This window comes from Ictalurus punctatus, chromosome 9, assembly GCF_001660625.3.
Source record: "Ictalurus punctatus breed USDA103 chromosome 9, Coco_2.0, whole genome shotgun sequence".
Lineage (NCBI taxonomy): Eukaryota > Metazoa > Chordata > Actinopteri > Siluriformes > Ictaluridae > Ictalurus > Ictalurus punctatus.
Window position 1 is genome coordinate 20,325,345 of NC_030424.2, and position 17,989 is coordinate 20,343,333.

The window sequence follows — 17,989 nt, forward strand, 5'->3', positions numbered from 1 at the left end:
ATTTTTAATGCACAGCACTTCATTCCAGTTGGAGTGTTTTTCATGATTTTTATATTTTGTGTTAAGGCCATAGCAGTCCTGTTTTCAGACCTGATTCCTTGATAAAGAGGCTGTATTTACAACAGGATTTGAATTTTTAAGGTTTGGGTAGACTCCTGTAATGCTTTAAAAACTAAGTCTAAATAGACTATCACTTTTTCTCTGTCCGTCCGTCCGTCTGTCTGTATATATATATATATGTATGTGAGGATTGGGCATTAGCTCTTTATGGTGGCAAAATATCCCCGTGGTCATAATAATAGCCATGTGATATTTTTCACCTTGTGTGGACATTTGACTGGACCCAAGTGATTTTTTTTAAAAATATAAAACCGCAGCTGTTATTTGAAAAGTATAATATCTGTAAGATGTTTTGGCTGTTCTCTTTCTCTCCGTGTGTGTGTGTGTGTGTGTGTGTGTGTGTACGTGAGCGCGCGCGCGCCTGTGTGTGCGTGTGTGTATGTGCGCGCGTTTGTGTTGAACCTGTACACCGTAAGCGGTGAAGTCATTTTAAAAGGCTATATGTTGCGGCCAAGGGAGCTGGTGCGCCACCCATATATTACAAAAAATATAACAAGTTCCACTGTCTGTTCTTTCAAAGACAAAAATGGGGGCATGTAACAGTTGTAATAATAAAACGGTATGATTTTTTATTCTGTTCTCCGGGGATCCGGGTGGGTGTCGTGGGGTGGGCGGTCGAACTTAGGTGTTGGGCTGTGTGTGAGGGGGGGAGAGAGGGGGAGGAGGAACAGCAACTCAAGTGGGCGGCCACATAAAAACTGCAGGCAACATCAGGCGCGCGATCAGAGTGCCCGTGATAAACGTGTGATGAACAAGTGGAGATAGGAGCCGAGTGTCTCATTGGTCTTTTCACCCAGGAGCCCAATGGTCTCAGCTGTGTCTGTTTAGAGGGACTTTTTTTTCGGGACTAATAACCCAAACGCTTTCCTCTTTGCCTGTATATCCCGAGTGTATGCTGCGCGCCGTGACAGTCTGGAAAGCGCCTTCGCTCAGTTCACTTGGTGTTGAGGACACGCTTCGCGCATCTACCGATGGTGAGTGAGTGCTCCCCTCTATCGCATGTGCAGTGGATGTCTGTGATGTTTATGTTTATGCATATTCACAGCGCAGGATCGGATCGTGTTACATTTCCGCATGTCATGCTTTTTAGAAGTGAACCTTTAATTCATTTCCCAAACTTAAAGGTGATTCAAGTTCTAGTTTTGTTTTTAAGCATCTGAATAGAAGCGCGTTGCTTTAAATGTATCAAGATCTAGGATTTCATCCTGCATGGACGGTCTAGGAAAAGATGCGGACCAGGATGTTTTTTTGTGCGCATGGACAACCATCCCGTTTTCCCTGCACACACCTGCCCGCTCATGACTGCTGTGCGCGCTCTCTCTCTCTCTCTCTCTCTCTCACACACACACACATACACAAGCCGGAAGAGACGCGCAGCGCTCAGTTTGTGGGTCGGCTCTGTTTTCTGCCGAGTTTTAATTGGTATAGTAATGCTTTGCATCCAAATCCTTGTACACGCTTCTCCAATAAACCCGCAGATAAATCACATTTAACTAGCGCATTCATAAAATGTCGGGGAAAACACTTTTAAAGTCTCACGCGCTTTGGCAAAAATAGTTTGTTGTTTTTGTTTAAATGCCAAACCCACTGGCGGCAGATGCTGCTTTATCGGTCCATGTGGTTTTCTCGTTTAGCGCAGAAGAACCTTGCAGGAGAATATGAGAACTTTAATAGCAGACCTATAATTAACTGTTTAGAGGGTAAACCGAACTGAGTCCTTTAAAAACATCACACCTCATGCTTATCATAGGATTATCTTCTGTTATTCTATGCGTAAAGAATCTCCAGAAGTCCTACAAAAGCACAAATGTTTGGACTCTACCTATTTTAACAGCGATTGTTCATTTTTTACGCAAACGTGGGTTTGCGGGTGGAGAGGGGCGTTATGGCTAAAAACGGAACATAAGCAGGTTTTTAAAACCGGATCACCATCAGAGCTCTGACTCGGTAATAAATCAACTCCAGGGAGCCTGACGTTGCCAAACCGAGATGTTTGGTTTTTGAGTATTTTTGCCTCTTATATTTTAGGAAACGTAAATCTGTAGTAGAACAATAGGGAAGAGCGAGTTAAATATAGTGGCCCACCGTTTTAGTTACACGCAGAACACAACGAGTTCCTCTGATGACTTTCTGTTTTTCATTTGTTTTAATGCCTTTTTTTTTTTTTTTTTTTTACTTAATTTTGATTCAGTGATTAAAGTACGTTATTAAAAAAAAATCATATAATAAAATTTCTGTAGTGCATGATTATCAGAAACACTGGATACTCTGCAGTCCTGTTCTCTGTTTAGTTTCAAGCAAATCATGAGTATTGCAGAGTATTGGCAAAATGAAGTGTTTGGAATGTAAATAGAGTGAAAAGTTATGTGTGGTCCAAAAAATGTTCTAATGAGCATGTGGAGGCGGGGAATGAATGTTATTAACTTGTTATTCGTAGTCCATTTTGTCACTGTTTCATAGATTTTGGAATGTAAATCTCCAGCTGACCTTAACAACTTAACAACTCCAGGGCCTGTTATACATTATACATCTGTGCACTAGAGCCCAAAACCATGGGACGACACAATACAACCTTCTTGGAGCTGGAGCGGCAAGTTCTGAAGAGCGTTCTGGAGAGATCTGAATGAAGCGTGACAGAGATAAAATGCTAAAATTGGGACCTTACTATTGTCTGTTCCTGTGGTAACCTGCTCCCCCCCGTTCCCTGTCAAATTCCTCAGGAAACACATCTAAAGGACCATGTGCATAGTATGCTCTCATTAAGTCAGGTTAGGGAAAGTGAAGTCAAATGCTGTGAGGCCCACAGGACTCTGCCAAACCAGAGGAAGCAAGCTGTCGGAGCCAAATTGCACCATAAGCTGCACTCATTGCAAAAGAGCTTGCATAGCTCTTCTTTATCCTCAAGCACATTCGCATAAAATCCTGTAAATATTTTGGACAGTGCACATTTGGTTTTCAAGCAAGAATTTGTGGTCTGAACTTACTCCAGGTGTGTGTGTGTGTGTGTGTGTGTGTGTGTGTGTGTGTGTGTGTGTGTGTGTGTGCTTTAAAGATATGTGGTGCTAGTGAGAATGAGCATTTTATGATGTTTAATTCTTCATAGTTTTTGCACTGATCAAATGCTACACAAGAAGTTGCATTTTGAAATTATTTTAGTTTGTAATTTTTTATGTATTTAAGCCATTATGGGCCCTGGCACCTAGTAAACTGTAGTATATTAGTATACTACAAAGTGTAGCATACTGAAGTCTGTCACCCCACCTCACACATGGGACATCAGTTTGATTGAACTTATCTCTGGAAAGTAAAGCCCTATGATCAAACACATATGCAAACCCCATCCAAGCTGCACACTATAACGACTGAGCATACAGGGTCAGATAAGGGTCACCACCATGATCTGGATCCAGACTCATTCCCTGATTGCATGAAGAACAAGCAAATGGAGCAATAAAACATGCTAACAATTGTGTACTCATGACACACATACACACGCACACACACACACACACACACTCACTCACACACTCACGCTGCGTTCTCGATGTTATGAATCATTTCTGTTGTAATGTTTGGGCTTGATCCAGTAGAACTGACTCCAAAAGATGACAAAATGCATTTGTTGATGCTCTGACCCTTTGATTTGGGTCATTTAGGATAAACACTCTTAATTTTATTAGCACATTTCCTCACCGTACTTTGACGAGTGATTAACCATACATTTGTTTATGCCCTGTAAATTGGCCTGACTGTACATCAACTGCAATCCAACTGCACACTGGTCACATTGTCAACTGTGTACCATCTTTTAGGCCCTTCCTTTCTTCACCTTTATTTGTACTTATGTCCAACTTGTGTAATTGTATTCATAATTGTGTCCAACTTTGGGGATATATTTACTTAAATGCTTTATGATTTTTATGGGTTTGGTGGGAATTGTGTGCCTCCTTTAACTTACAGGAGATGTAATGGGTTTGAGTGCATGATATGTACTGACAGCAAGTTCACTTCGTAGGCCAGTTTAGGTGAACTCTGGGTGGAGGCTGGGGATTACCAAATTGCTTTTGTGAATAGTTATGAGAAGCAGTTTGTTCACAAAAGCTCCCCTTTGTAAGGCTCAATGGACTCTCCTATCATGTGCCCTCTGATAGGACTTTTTATGAGCTGTGATGAGTAATCAGGGGGATTAATTGTTCATAGGTAAAGGAACTGTTTATTTCATACTTTTTTGGTGTATTTTTGTTAGATGAACCAAAAGGTTTTTTTTGTTTTTTTTTAGCTTGGTAGGACATTAAAAATCAATAACGTTTTCTGGTTTGAACTTTATCTTTCAGGACAAGGCTCTCTCCAGTCTCAAGAAGCCTCCCAGCACCACTTAGCATTTGCTTAAGGAACCCGTCCCGCATCGGCTCCCAACAAACATGGACTGTTTCCCCATGCTTTATTTTCTGTCGGTAAGTGGACCACACCTAACCAATTTTGCCATCTGACACAGCTGCTTTCTTAGGATTTAAATAGCTATATTTTAGAGAAATTTAAAAGCCGTGGTCATTCCAACAAAACAATAATAAATGTGCCTTTTTGACTTTTGCTCTAAATGTTTGAAATGTGTGTAACGCAGTCCTTTGTTTGGCCTTAGTCAGGTCATGCTTGTAGGGATCCTGCTTCTTATCGAGTTAGAGTTTGCTCTGACCCTGAGGCTGCTCCTGTCTTTTTTGTCTAATCATCCTGCTGGGTGAGAGGGAATGGGAATGTATGGCTCCTCAAATTCCATTCAGAAAGAGTTTGTCTGCTCTTTAATGGTGTTGTAGATAAAAAAAGAACATAGTGTATGTGATCACTGACCTTTAAACAAGCAAGACTGAGCGATTATTACCTGTTAAAATGTTTTCACTTGGAATTATAATGCAGGGACATAAAATTTTTCGGGGGTGGTGGTGTTTATATATAAACATATCTTAAAACATTGTGTCTTCTCTCTCTTCTCCTTCTTTCTGTTTTACCCTTTCCATTTTCTGCTCCTGCTGTCCCTTCCCACTTTGGTCTGTCTCATCCTCAATTGTTGTCTCGTCCACCAGAGACAACATGATTCCTGGTAATCGAATGCTGATGGTCATTTTATTATGCCAAGTTGTACTGGGAGAGAGCAGCCATGCTAGTCTAATACCCGAGGAAGGGAAGAAAAAGGCACTGGGTAATAACCCAGGTCAAAGTCATGAACTGCTGCGGGACTTTGAGGCCACGCTGCTGCACATGTTCGGCCTGCAGAGGCGGCCACGGCCCAGCCGCTTGGCAGTGGTGCCCCAGTATCTGCTCGACCTCTATAGGCTGCAGTCAGGAGAAGTGGAAGAGGCTGAAGCTCACGATGTCAGCTTTGAATATCCTGAGAAGTCCACTAGCCGAGCCAACACTGTGAGAGCATTCCATCATGAAGGTAAGACCCATTTAGTTTATTATATTTGCCACTCAAGAAATAAAAAGTATATTTGTATTATTGCGAGTGATATTCAAACACTATTCAGAGCAAACACTTGTAATAAAAAAAAACGCTCTACAGCAGTGTACCTCTGTCTTCAATTATGTGGATCTTTTTGAGGGATTGTCCTCAACATGCAATTATCTTTAATGCTACTCTGCAGACTTCTAAATAAAGTCCTGCTGCCAACAGTGTGGGCACTTAAGGCAGACAGAGTGCCCAGGAGCCTTGAAAAAACAAATGCACAGTGCCAAGGTGATAAAGGGGCACCAGCATGGCACCAGGAATACTCATTATTTTGTGTTTTATTGATTTTGTTGGCAATATTTATTCTTGAATAAGATCATATTAAGGGGCCATATGTGCAGGGATGATGCAAAGGAGAATAAATAAAAAGACTAGAAAAGACGTCTGCCATTGGGAAGGCAGTCTTTAAGGCCAGTCTTAAATTGGCACACAGAGAGCACAAGAGAAAAGCAGAATGCTTAGAATCTTGTCTAGGAGTTTGCTTAAATAATTCCCTTTGTTATCAGTGAAAGAGCTCATACATCCTATCACAAGTAGAATTATGTACAAGGTGTGAATCCAAGCAAAGTAGTTACTCTGAAAATATACACTTACGAGTTAGAGGGTTAAGGGTCTTAAGGGTCTGTGAAAGAGCAGTTCAGTTATTATGCAAAGAATGTAGTTACAACAGTATTTAACCAGTGTCTATGCCACCCAACGCCAGCTGAGTTAAAGGTTAATGATTATTCTTGATGAAAATTATAAACGTTGCCAGTTAACAAACTTAAAATCTAATCAAAAACACACAGAGAATAACGAGAACCACCTGGCTGAGTTCAGGTCCTGGGTGTGAAATAACATGGCCAAATTGAACAAGAACATGGCAAGCACAGCATTCATTTTCCTACAGTGGTGATCTTGCCAGAATTTTGCAGATTGAGCCCCTTTGTTTGTTATGCAGCCACGGCACAGTAATCAGGCTTGTCTCAGAATATCTGGGGGAAAATGGCTGGTTGTTGCAGATTCTTGTGATAAAGAAGTATGTAGTTAAATGATAGTTAAATAAACCCTTTGAAAGTGAATGCATATGTATCACTTAAGGTGTCTTTCACATCTTTTACCCCAGCACATATATGGTTTAAAACATATATGGTTTAAAATAACCTTCAAATTAATTTGTAGCATCTAATTGTTTTGCCATTCCATAGTCTTGTACAGGTGGAGAAACACAAGTTTTAGGGACATTGTTGATAAGGTTTTGGGTATATAATCAGTGCTGGGGAAAAGAAGGAGAATTCCGCTAGAGCCTACAGTTTATAGACGGGGAAGTCTTGATTTGAAGAGCTACTCTTACTTGATATGAAGTGCTAAACTTAATTACTCTTACATACATACGTACTTAGCCTATGCGTCTTGTCTCACTTCAGAGCACATGGAGCAAGTGCCGTCAGACAGACCGTACAGCATCGAGACTCCTCTGCGCTTCTTCTTTAACCTCAGCGGCATCCCTGAGGATGAGCTGCTTTCCACGGCAGAACTGCGGCTGTACCGGAAGCAGATTGAGGAGCCTGGTTTGGAGTCCCAGCATGTGGGAAATGAGGACCTCCATAGGATCAATGTGTATGAGGTGCTGAAGCCACCACGGCCCAGGCAGCTGATCACACGCCTCCTGGACACACGCCTTGTTAGCCACAACACCACCAGCTGGGAAAGCTTTGACGTGAGCCCGGCTGTATTGCGTTGGACCCACGAGCGGTTACCAAACTATGGACTTGCTGTAGAGGTTCTGCATCTGAACCAAACACCGCGGCACCAAGGCAAGCACGTGCGCATCAGCCGCTCACTGCACCACACTTCAGAAGAAAACTGGGACCAGCTGCGTCCTTTGTTGGTCACTTTCGGCCATGATGGCAAAGGCCACCCACTAACACGTAGGACCAAACGCAGCCCCAAGCAGCGAGGCCGTAAGCGCAACCGCAACTGCCGGCGACATGCGCTGTATGTGGACTTTAGTGACGTAGGCTGGAATGACTGGATAGTGGCACCACCGGGCTATCAGGCCTATTACTGCCACGGGGACTGCCCTTTCCCTCTAGCAGACCATCTGAATTCCACGAACCATGCTATTGTACAAACACTGGTCAACTCGTTGAACAGCAATATTCCCAAGGCCTGCTGTGTGCCCACCGAGCTGAGTGCCATCTCAATGCTCTACCTGGATGAGACTGACAGAGTAGTCTTGAAAAACTACCAGGAAATGGTGGTGGAGGGCTGTGGCTGCCGCTAGCTGGGTTTAGCATTAATAAATGCTAGCGCAATGAAGGCACGACCTAATGGCCCCATTGTATACCTAAATATTTTCACTTGGATGCTTATTTATAACGTTTATGTTGAGATGTTTGTCTGTCTCCTTTTTGTTTCCTTGACCATATGATCATATATTTTGACAAAATATATATATTTATATCTACACATTAAAAATAAAAGTGAGACATTATTTTAAACATTAAGAAGAAGCTGTACAACTTTTCATGGTGTATATTAGATTGTATAAGGGTTTTTATTGAGAAATAGCTTTAAAAGTTTAAAAGTTCATATATATATATATATATATATATATATATATATATATATATATATATATATATATATATATATATACTGATAATATTTATTACTTTCATACTATATATATATTTACACAAAAAAGGGTGAGAAATGCTTAACTTCCCAGCCAACTTTTGAGCAAATGACCAAATGCAACAAATGCATAATTTTTGTATGGAAAAGAGCACTGTGTGAAATGATCAACTAACTGATTTGTGTGATAAATCAGTTGGACAAATCATAAATGTACTTTGATTTTTTTTATTCACATTTTTTCGTCAACTTTTAGACGACATTTTTTTTTAGATGTCCCCATAATGTGTTTATTATTATTATTATTATTATTATTATTATTATTATTATTATTATTATTATTTAAAATAAATTGTAAAACAGTACAAGACATCGTGACATGAATATAAAAAAAAGAATAGCGGAAGAGCTCTAGACATGCCGTCTTTTGCATCAGCTTTCGTTTTAAAATCGCACTTAGTTTGCTTTCCTCTATGAAGATGCAATTAGAGTAGCTGATTAAGTGTGACTCCTTTACAAATTTGCCGACATGGCGGCTATACGGTGTGATGGTTGCAGACGTGTGCTGAGACGCTGTCACCTCTCTCTGTGAGGAATCAAAGGTTAGACCGACTGTCTCCTGCTTTTGTCTCCGATAGCTCCTGCCGAATGAAAAGAGACGCCTGTCGCCAACCTGTGGCCCCAAACAGACAATAGACTTTCTGCATCGCTTATTTACAGTTGGACGGCTATAAGGACTACAGGCTATATTCAGTGATAATGCCGCTGGCGGCGCTTTGAACTGGCGCGAGTGTAAAATGGAGGCGGAGCTCAGCATGCTTAAGGAAATAACGTCGGTAAAACTTATCAGTGAGATGGCCTGCGTGTCTTTTCAAGTACATTTAATAACCTGTAGGTTAGGGTTTATCAACTGGATGCAGACCCAGCGAGGTATTTAGCAGACCGAACTGAAAAAGAAGAAGAAAAAAGTTTAAATGTATGTGTCTTAGGCTATTTATATTCATGAATTAATCATCAGTGGACCAACATTAAAGGTAACCTGTCACGTTTCATCAGTGATGAAAGTTGACTTATGTGGAATTATTATTATTATTATTATTATTATTATTATTATTATTATTATTTAAACCCGAAATTTTCCGCACAGATTTTAGTTCAATACATTTCTATAGGTTATAAGTGGACTGTTTTAACAAATAAGTTGAAGGTAAAAACCTCCAGTTTTTGAGTAAAACGTCGACACTTAGGCCTATTCGACAGGGCTGGTCTAATTAGTATAATCTATTTACCTTCAACTGCATGTTTCTTCTGTACAAAAAAGAAAAGAAAAAGGTGTATTTTCCAAGAGTTTTGGGGGGGGGAAAAAAAAAAAAAGCAGGCCTAGGAAACGTAGCATTACAATTTGGCCAATTGAAGCACTGCCTGGTGTAGTTTTAAAATTATGAAAAAATTACAACCAAATTTCTTTTAGGTTACTGAAAAAGCTAACGTCCTTTTATTCAAATGCCTTCACAGGGCTTTTTTCAGGCTTAAATACATTCGTAGTGTGAGTAAAACAGCCACATAATTATATAGCTACTATTATGGCTGGTATTTTTAGTGTTAATTTACCTGGGAGTTGTAACAGTGTTCTTCCTCAGGCCAAACAAAGACTGCTCACCTCAGTGAAGCTCTAGCTGGCCTGAGGTTGTAGCTTCGCTTTCCCTTTGAACCTTTCCCTATCATACACACAGACTCATCAGCAGACCAGAGAGAAGGAAAAGAATTTAATTTTGTGAGTGGCTGAGGGCAAAGGGGAACCCTTTAAAGCCAACTGACAGAACAATTACATACATTTCAACTGGTCTGCTGCAGTAAGATAACATCAAGTTATGGTAATTGCCGGGCAGTTCATTATCCCACCTTGTCTTCACAAAAAGGCATGCATTCGTAAAATGTCTGGAGAAGACAGGAAGTGCTGTAATCTAAACATTTATGTAAGCTAAATCATGTAGTGATATACAATGTTACCACATAATGCTTTTAAGTTCAGATTGAAAGGACAGCTCTATCTCTTTCTACCCGCCATTATGTTCGTTCTCTCTTTCAGTCTTCTTCTGGTGTTTGCTTGCTTAACCATTTAATGGAATGTGAAATCAGAGAGCTTTATAAAGTTGGATATTGAAAAGAAAAATCAGAATGATTAAAATAATTTGAATTACTATAGTTTTAAGTGTATTTTACCCATTCTTTCAAGTAAAGTATTCTTTTCTAATAAAACATATGATGCTTATGCTTTCACAAACTTAAAACAAAGTCATAAAAATTTCATACTAGTACATTAGCTGTTAGACAAGATGGCCTATTACAAGGACTTTGGCTTCAAAGTTCAGGAGTTTACATACAGAAAGATCTATAAACTGGGCACAGAAGATCCTTCAAAAAAAAAAAAGAAGAAGACATCACCAAGTATTTTAGAATGAACCCGGCCCACCTGTCTGCATAAAAATAGTTTAAAGTAATTAAATTTCAAAATTGTTCCTTTGTGCAGCTCAATTATTTTCCTACTTTTTTTTTTGCCATCCTACTGTTTTTATCTTTCCAGTCTTCCGTGATAGCACGGGCGTATCTGACTTGATTCAGCTTAATAAGTCACTTGATTTGTTTGAAAGCAGCCGCTTCAGATAAAAGAGTGCTTTCCTACGGTAGATTGGGCACTCAAAAGCCCCTGTTGTTGAAAAAGAGGCATCGCTCTGTGCGGTCTTCAGCGCAAAACCGTTTCATCCTGCACCCTCGCACCGCCCCTTACTGCCGATTGGATGGAGTTTATTTGGAGGTGGGGGGTGAGTTGGGTGCTGACAACCGATGTCAGTGCAGCTGGAGGTCAAAGCCTCTTGTTTCAGTCTCCCACTCACTGTGCTGCATTCACACGCAGGTCCCAAGTGTGTGGAGTGCGAGCCAAGGGGGGTGAAACTTTAGAAGCAGCCGCTTTCCATCTGTGGAGGTTAACCGTGTCACACACTCTCACCCTTGCTTGCACCTCTGCTCCTAAGAGACACCTCTGTGATTCAGCATGGTACCTGAGACTTGCACTCGGCCATGGGCTGTCATGCAAGAGAGAGCACTGCCATGCAGCAGTTGGCTGAACACGGGACAACCCGTTTAATCCTGGTGAGTCTGGATTCCCTCCAGGACTTGTCCAGGTGAAAGGGTTATGGCCAGAGGCATCACAGTTGCATTTCCATAATGCTCTGCAAGAGCACCTGGTCAGGAGCACTCACACTCTGTCTGGGAAATCAAAACCACATAAACATGTGAATGATATCAACAGGTTGTCCATTTGCATCACTGAACATACAGTATCTATTGTACCCCCAACAGACTCATGCATTTTTCAATGTGTGTATTAAAACAGTTAAAGCACATCAAGAACTATTGATTGCCCAAACACACAGACATGGGTGATAAATTAAAGGAAAAGCAAATGCAGAGTGCAGATGCTTCTGGATAGGTCTAGTGTAATTTTATAATTAGCTATTAACATCCTACTATGCTCTGTGATATGCATAAAATGCTGACCAGGCACAGTTGACCTTTATTTTGGATTATGAGGGCAAAAATGACAAAAAAAAAAAATTAAAAATACATGCAAATGAAGGAGGGTTCACTACTGGCGTAATGACTTCAGACACAAACACTGGCCAACTGGCTGTGTGTAAGTAGGAACAGTAACTAAGGTGACATCTACATTTATGTGTTTGGGAAACCATTAGTAAATAGGCTTGGAGGTCCAAAGCACACATTCAGAGACTGAGATGCTCATGCACTAGTGCCATATGTATGTTAAAACAGAAGAGAATTGCTCTTCAGGTGACTGAGAGTTATAATACAAGGCATGATCAGACTGTCCATAAGAACAATCCATCCACAGCTACACAAAGAGAGATATTATAATGGTGTCGCAGTGCATAAACTCTATGCATTATAAAGAGGAATGCACATTTGAGAGTGCAGTGCTTCAAAAACCACAGGCACTGGTCTTGTGAGATGTTTAAAAATGTGATATGGTCAGGTGAGTCAGCCTTCACTGGATTCTTGACAAGTGGATGAGTGTGGAGCAGACAAAGAGAAATGTACAGACCCAAATGCTTGACCCGTCTACAGTGAGGGGGTCTGATGGCACTGTTATGCTCTGGAGGGCATTTCGCTGGCACGGTATGGTTTCACTTGTCCTTATACTGGGAAAGGTCAGTGCAAATCAATACTAAGTTATTCTGATCACCGTTATCCTGCAATGAAACATTTCTGTCCTGATGGGAGTGGTCTCTTCTAGGATGACACTCCCCCATCTGCAGGGCACACGGGCTCACAGTCAGCAGATCTCAACCCAGCTAAACACCTTTGGGAGATTTTGGACCAACGTGTTAGACAGTTCTCTCCACCACCATCATCAAAATACCAACTGAGAGAATAAATTTTGGAAGAAGTTTATCCCTCCAATACATTCTCACAGATTTTTAGACTATATTCCAAGGTGCATTTAAGTTGTTCTGGTGGCTTGTGGTGGCCGAACAGCTTGCTAATACACTTTGCCATTTATCTACACTCTCATTGAAAAAGGGTAGTAAACTGTACCTTTGTTTGTCCCTCAAATACCCTCAAGGGTACGTCTTTTATACCTTTAGTGTGTATCTTTTTCCTGGAAAGGTGCGTGTAGTATAGCTTTAAAATATTATTCCAAAAGCTAATTATAGTTTCAAGAGTGGTCCTTAAGATCCATTTATACACCTTAAATTTTTAAAGGTAAACTACAATCATAACAAAAAGTACAGTTTAAGGTGACATATATAGTCATGTGAAAACATAAGTACACGCCATGGAAATTGTTGGCTTTTTTTGACATATTTGGACAAGCAAACATTTTATCATCTTTGAAACAGTGCCTATTAATGAAGTTGATATACTTGAACAAAACCACAAGGAGAATTAGCTTTTTAATTCATTTATTCCACAGAAATATCAATAGATGTGATGTTCTTCTGTGGAAAGTAAGTATACCCTTGGCCACTGAAGCTAGTATTGCCCCCTTTAGCAGAAATAACTTCTTGTACGCGTTTTGCATAATTGTCCACCAGACCAGCTGGAATTTTTGACCATTCTTCCATGCAATATTCTTTCAATTGCAAGATGTTTGAGGGTTTTCTTGCATGTACTGCCCGTTTCAAATGCCCCCCCACACACACACACAATATTTCAATGAGATTCAAAGTCGGGGTGTGACTAGGCCATTCCATAACCCTCCATTTCTTCTTTTTGAGCCATTCCTTAGTGGATTTGCTAGTGTGCTTAGGATCAGTATCCTGTTGAAAGGTCCATTTACGGTTCAACTTCAACTTTTGGACAATTGGCCTCACATTATCCTCAAGCATTCTTTGATATGATGCAAAATTCATAGTTGAATCAATGAATGCAAGCTGTCCAGTCCCTGAGGCAGCAGAGCAACCCCAAACCATAAAATTTCCACCAGCATGTCTTTGGTTTGCACCAAATATGTCTGCTGTTACTGTGGCCAAACAACTCTATCTTTGTTTTGTCTGTCCGGAGCACATTATTCTAAAAGGCCTGGTGTTTGCCTATATGCTCATTGGCAAACTGTCGTCTTGCAAAGGCTTTTTCCTGGCACGCCTCCCATGCAGGTTAAATCTGTGCAATCTCTTTCTGATTGTAGAAGCATGCATTTTAACACCAATAGTTGCAAGACTTACTAGCAGATCCTGTGTTGAAATGTTGGGGTTCTTGGAGACGTTGTTGTTTGAAATCTGCTCCACTTGTAGATGATTTTCCTTACAGTGGAATGATGTATTTCAAATAATTTGGAGATCTTTTTAAATCACTTGCCAGACTCATAGGCATCCACAACCTTTTTTCTGAAGGCCTTAGAGATCCTTAGATCTTGGCATGATGACACCACACACTTCAATTACACTAAATATGAGAGGTATAAATAAGACAGGTTCCATCTGCACTCCCTAAGCAGGTTCTGATCACTGACACCCAATCTTGAACACCTGATTCTAGTTTTATGGATTTGAAGGTGTGATAAATGTAGGGGTATACTTACATACTTTTTCATTCATTAGCTTCATTAATAGACACTGTATCAAAGAGGATCCAATGTTTGCTTGTCCAAATATGTAAAAAAAAAAAATAAATAAAAAAAAACCTATTTCCATGGGGTGTACTTATGTTTCCACATGACTGTCTATGTATATATCTATTGCATATTAGTATATATCTATTACATGGATCATATGTATGCACATTAAGCAATTCTGGAGAGATTCTCTGTCCAACAGGGGAAACGGAGTGATGGAACAGCTGTTTGTACTGGCAGACAGATGTTTTCCGTATAAAACCAACACAGCATTAGCCAATAAAAAAATAGCCTTTATATTATTTAAATAAGCATTATGACTACACAACAAATAATTTTAAAAATTCTTGTAAATTACATTTGACTGCTCAACACAGACATTACTGGGTACTGGTACAGTGGAAATTTCCTTGTGCAGAGGAAACTGAGTATTAAGAGCTGGTATTGTTGTGAGGATGGAATGCTGCTTTTGTTATTGGAGTGGCAGTGTAATTTTGCAGTAGGTAGTGAGTCTCAGTGGTGGGGCTTTCTACTCAGTTGCTGTACAGTTTCATTAGACACAGCTAATGAAAATATGGCCCCTGCCTCCTGGTTCTCCCTGCCCTCTAACTGTGCACTGACCTCTACGTTCTTCCCAGCATCCCTATTAACTGTTCCAACAGGTGTGTTGCTCATTGGACTGAAGGTCCTGCATCTGCCTGACAGGAATTTCACTGGGAGCCAAATTATTTCATTTCGTATGATGGGACGATTTCCAGATTTTAAACTCTTAGATTCCAACAATGCACTAATTGTGACACATGCAGACATTACAGTTGCCTTGTTAGAAAAAGAAAAGTGCAACTCAAAATATTTTCTACTTAAATCTAATCAGAAGTGTTTTGGCACACAGCCTTTGTTCATATTCATGTGAAAACACAAGGCAAAGGTTCCTGATAGCAGGTATGAATCAGCATGCTTGTTTTCTCAAAGGTTCTCTGTTAATATATTGCCACTGAGCTCACCTGAAAGAGACAGGTGGACTGTGCTCTGGGTTTGCAGGCAGCACAAATGTGAAACTAGATCCGTAACTTGACCTTGTGGCAATTAGGTCCACAATAGAACGTTTTTTTTACTCCCACTTCTTTTGTATTGATAATAACTTTTGAAAGAAAATTAAAGGCAAGATGAATATTATATAGGCCTATTTGGTCAAAAGACTATAAAGTTAAAGTATCTGTAATTGTATGTAGTAATTTTAGTGTGAGTGTTTCTTTTGGACACTGGTTGACAATGTGGGCCTCTCTCTTAATGTGGCTTTTAGGCTGTTCATTCCTTTGAAGTCGTGTCACCTTGTTCCTGTGTTTTTTTGAAGTGGGCTGGTTGGGAGCACGGGCTAGAAGCGATTGTTGGAGAGCAGTCGACCCTTTCCCATGTTTGCAGACAGACAGTGAACGCAGTAATGGAGGGGGGCCAAGGAGGGGCATTGCCTTCCCTTTTCCTTTTCCTCCACAGTGTTCTTCTCTGAATGGAGTGTGTCCACCGGATCTGCCTGGGATGAAATGTCATATCTCAGACTGATCTTTATCTCTTAATCGCTTCCTTTGTCTCCTATGATTCCCCAGGCCCTGCCTTGCCTCTCTGGGCCGACTGGGCTTTGAAGTGTCAAACGAGGTTAGGGATACAGGCTGTGTTTGGGGTTGCTGAAGGGCTTATGGTGAACAGTCTCCGCTCCTCTCAGCTAACTGCTCCAGGTGATGAATCAGTGCGCATGCAGGAAGAACAATGCCAGATGCTATTGACAGAGTGTACCCACTCTTGTCACTCTATTACCCTAGATGACCTAACCATTTGTCCTCCAGGTGGTCCTTTTGCCTGAACAGATCTGATGAAAAACATTCCTTATGTGGTACAATAAGCAGTATTCAGTCTGGAAAGATATATTAAAATATATTTATGTTTTATTAGAAATATTGTCTGTCACCAACTCTTAACTTTTGGACATCTTGAAAATTCCCACATAAAATTTGCTGTTATACATGTGCTGTTATGGTTTTGTACACACAGAATATGATTAACAACCTTGTTAATTAGCCAGTCAATTAAAATGCACTGATTAAAGTGGGAGCATACAAAATGCAATATATAAGGAGTAAAACATAATGGCCACATGCTGTTATAGGTACAGTATGTCACAAAAGTGAGTACACCCCTCACATTTTTGTAAATATTTGATTATATCTTTTCATGTGACAACACTGAAGAAATGACACTTTGCTACAATGTAAAGTAGTGAGTGTACAGCTTGTGTAACAGTGTAAATTTGCTGTCCCCTCAAAATAACTCAACACACAGCCATTAATGTCTAAACCGCTGGCAACAAAAGTGAGTACACCCCTAAGTGAAAATGTCTAAATTGGGCCCAATGAGCCATTTTCCCTCCCCGGTGTCATGTGACTTGTTAGTGTTACAAGGTCTCAGGTGTGAATGGGGAGCAGGTGTGTTAAATTTGGTGTCATCGCTCTCACACTCCCTCATACTGGTCACTGGAAGTTCAACATGGCACCTCATGGCAAATAGCTCTCTGAGGATCTGAAAAAAAGAATTGTTGCTCTACATAAAGATGGCCTAGGCTATAAGAAGATTGCCAAGACCCTAACACTGAGCTGCAGCACGGTGGCCAAGACCATACAGCGCTTTAACAGGACAGGTTCCACTCAGAACAGGCCTCGCCATGGTCAACCAAAGAAGTTGAGTGCACATGCTCAGCGTCATATCCAGAGGTTGTCTTTGGGAAATAGTATGAGTGCTGCTAGCATTGCTGCAGAGGTTGAAGGGGTGGGGGGGTCAGTCTGTCAGTGCTCAGACCATACGCCGCACACTGCATCAAATTGGTTTGCATGGCTGTCGTCCCAGAAGGAAGCCTCTTCTAAAGATGATGCACAAGAAAGCCTGCAAACAGTTTGCTGAAGACAAGCAGACTAAGGACATGGATTACTGGAACCATGTCCTGTGGTCTGATGAGACCAAGATAAACTTATTTGGTTCAGATGGTGTCAAGCGTGTGTGGCGGCAACCAGGTGAGGAGTACAAAGACAAGTGTGTCTTGCCTACACTCAAGCATGGTGTGGGGGAGTGTCATGGTCTGGGGCTGCATGAGTGCTGCTGGCACTGGGGAGCTACAGTTCACTGAGGGAACCATGAATGCCAACATGTACTGTGACATACTGAAGCAGAGCATGATCAGTATGCAGTATTCCAGTATGATAACAACCCCAAACACACCTCCAAGACGACCACTGCCTTGCTAAAGAAACTGAGGACTGGCCAAGCATGTCTCCAGACCTAAAGCCTATTGAGCATCTGTAGGGCATCCTCAAATGGAAGGTGGAGGAGCACAAGGTCTCTAACATCTGAAAAGGACTCCAGTGGCAACCTGTGAAGCTCTGGTGAACTCCATGCCCAAGAGGGTTAAGGCAGTGCTGGAAAATAATGGTGGCCACACAAAATATTGACACTTTGAGCCCAATTTGGACATTTTCACTTAGGGGTGTACTCACTTTTGTTGCCAGCGGTTTAGACATTAATGGCTGTGTGTTGAGTTATTTTGAGGGAACAACAAATTTATACTGTTA

At 40.9% G+C, this 17,989-nt stretch overlaps 1 protein-coding gene across 1 annotated transcript; it reads left to right on the forward strand.

Annotated features, from left to right (window-relative positions):
• Nucleotides 1-825: 825 nt before the first annotated feature.
• bmp4 (bone morphogenetic protein 4) lies at nt 826-9,598 on the forward strand. The gene is made up of 4 exons (XM_017477111.3): nt 826-1,094; nt 4,455-4,574; nt 5,199-5,554; nt 7,030-9,598. Exons 3-4 carry the CDS (start codon nt 5,206-5,208, stop codon nt 7,887-7,889), a joined length of 1,209 nt encoding a protein of 402 aa, XP_017332600.1. The 5' UTR covers nt 826-1,094; nt 4,455-4,574; nt 5,199-5,205; the 3' UTR covers nt 7,890-9,598.
• The last annotated feature ends 8,391 nt before the right edge of the window (nt 9,599-17,989 follow it).

Coding starts and splice junctions, on each gene's coding strand:
- bmp4 (XM_017477111.3), top strand. CDS start 5,206: ATGATTCCTGGTAATCGAATGCTGATGGTCATTTTATTATGCCAAGTT. Junction 5,555..7,029: donor GAGAGCATTCCATCATGAAG/GTAAGACCCATT, acceptor GTCTCACTTCAG/AGCACATGGAGCAAGTGCCG.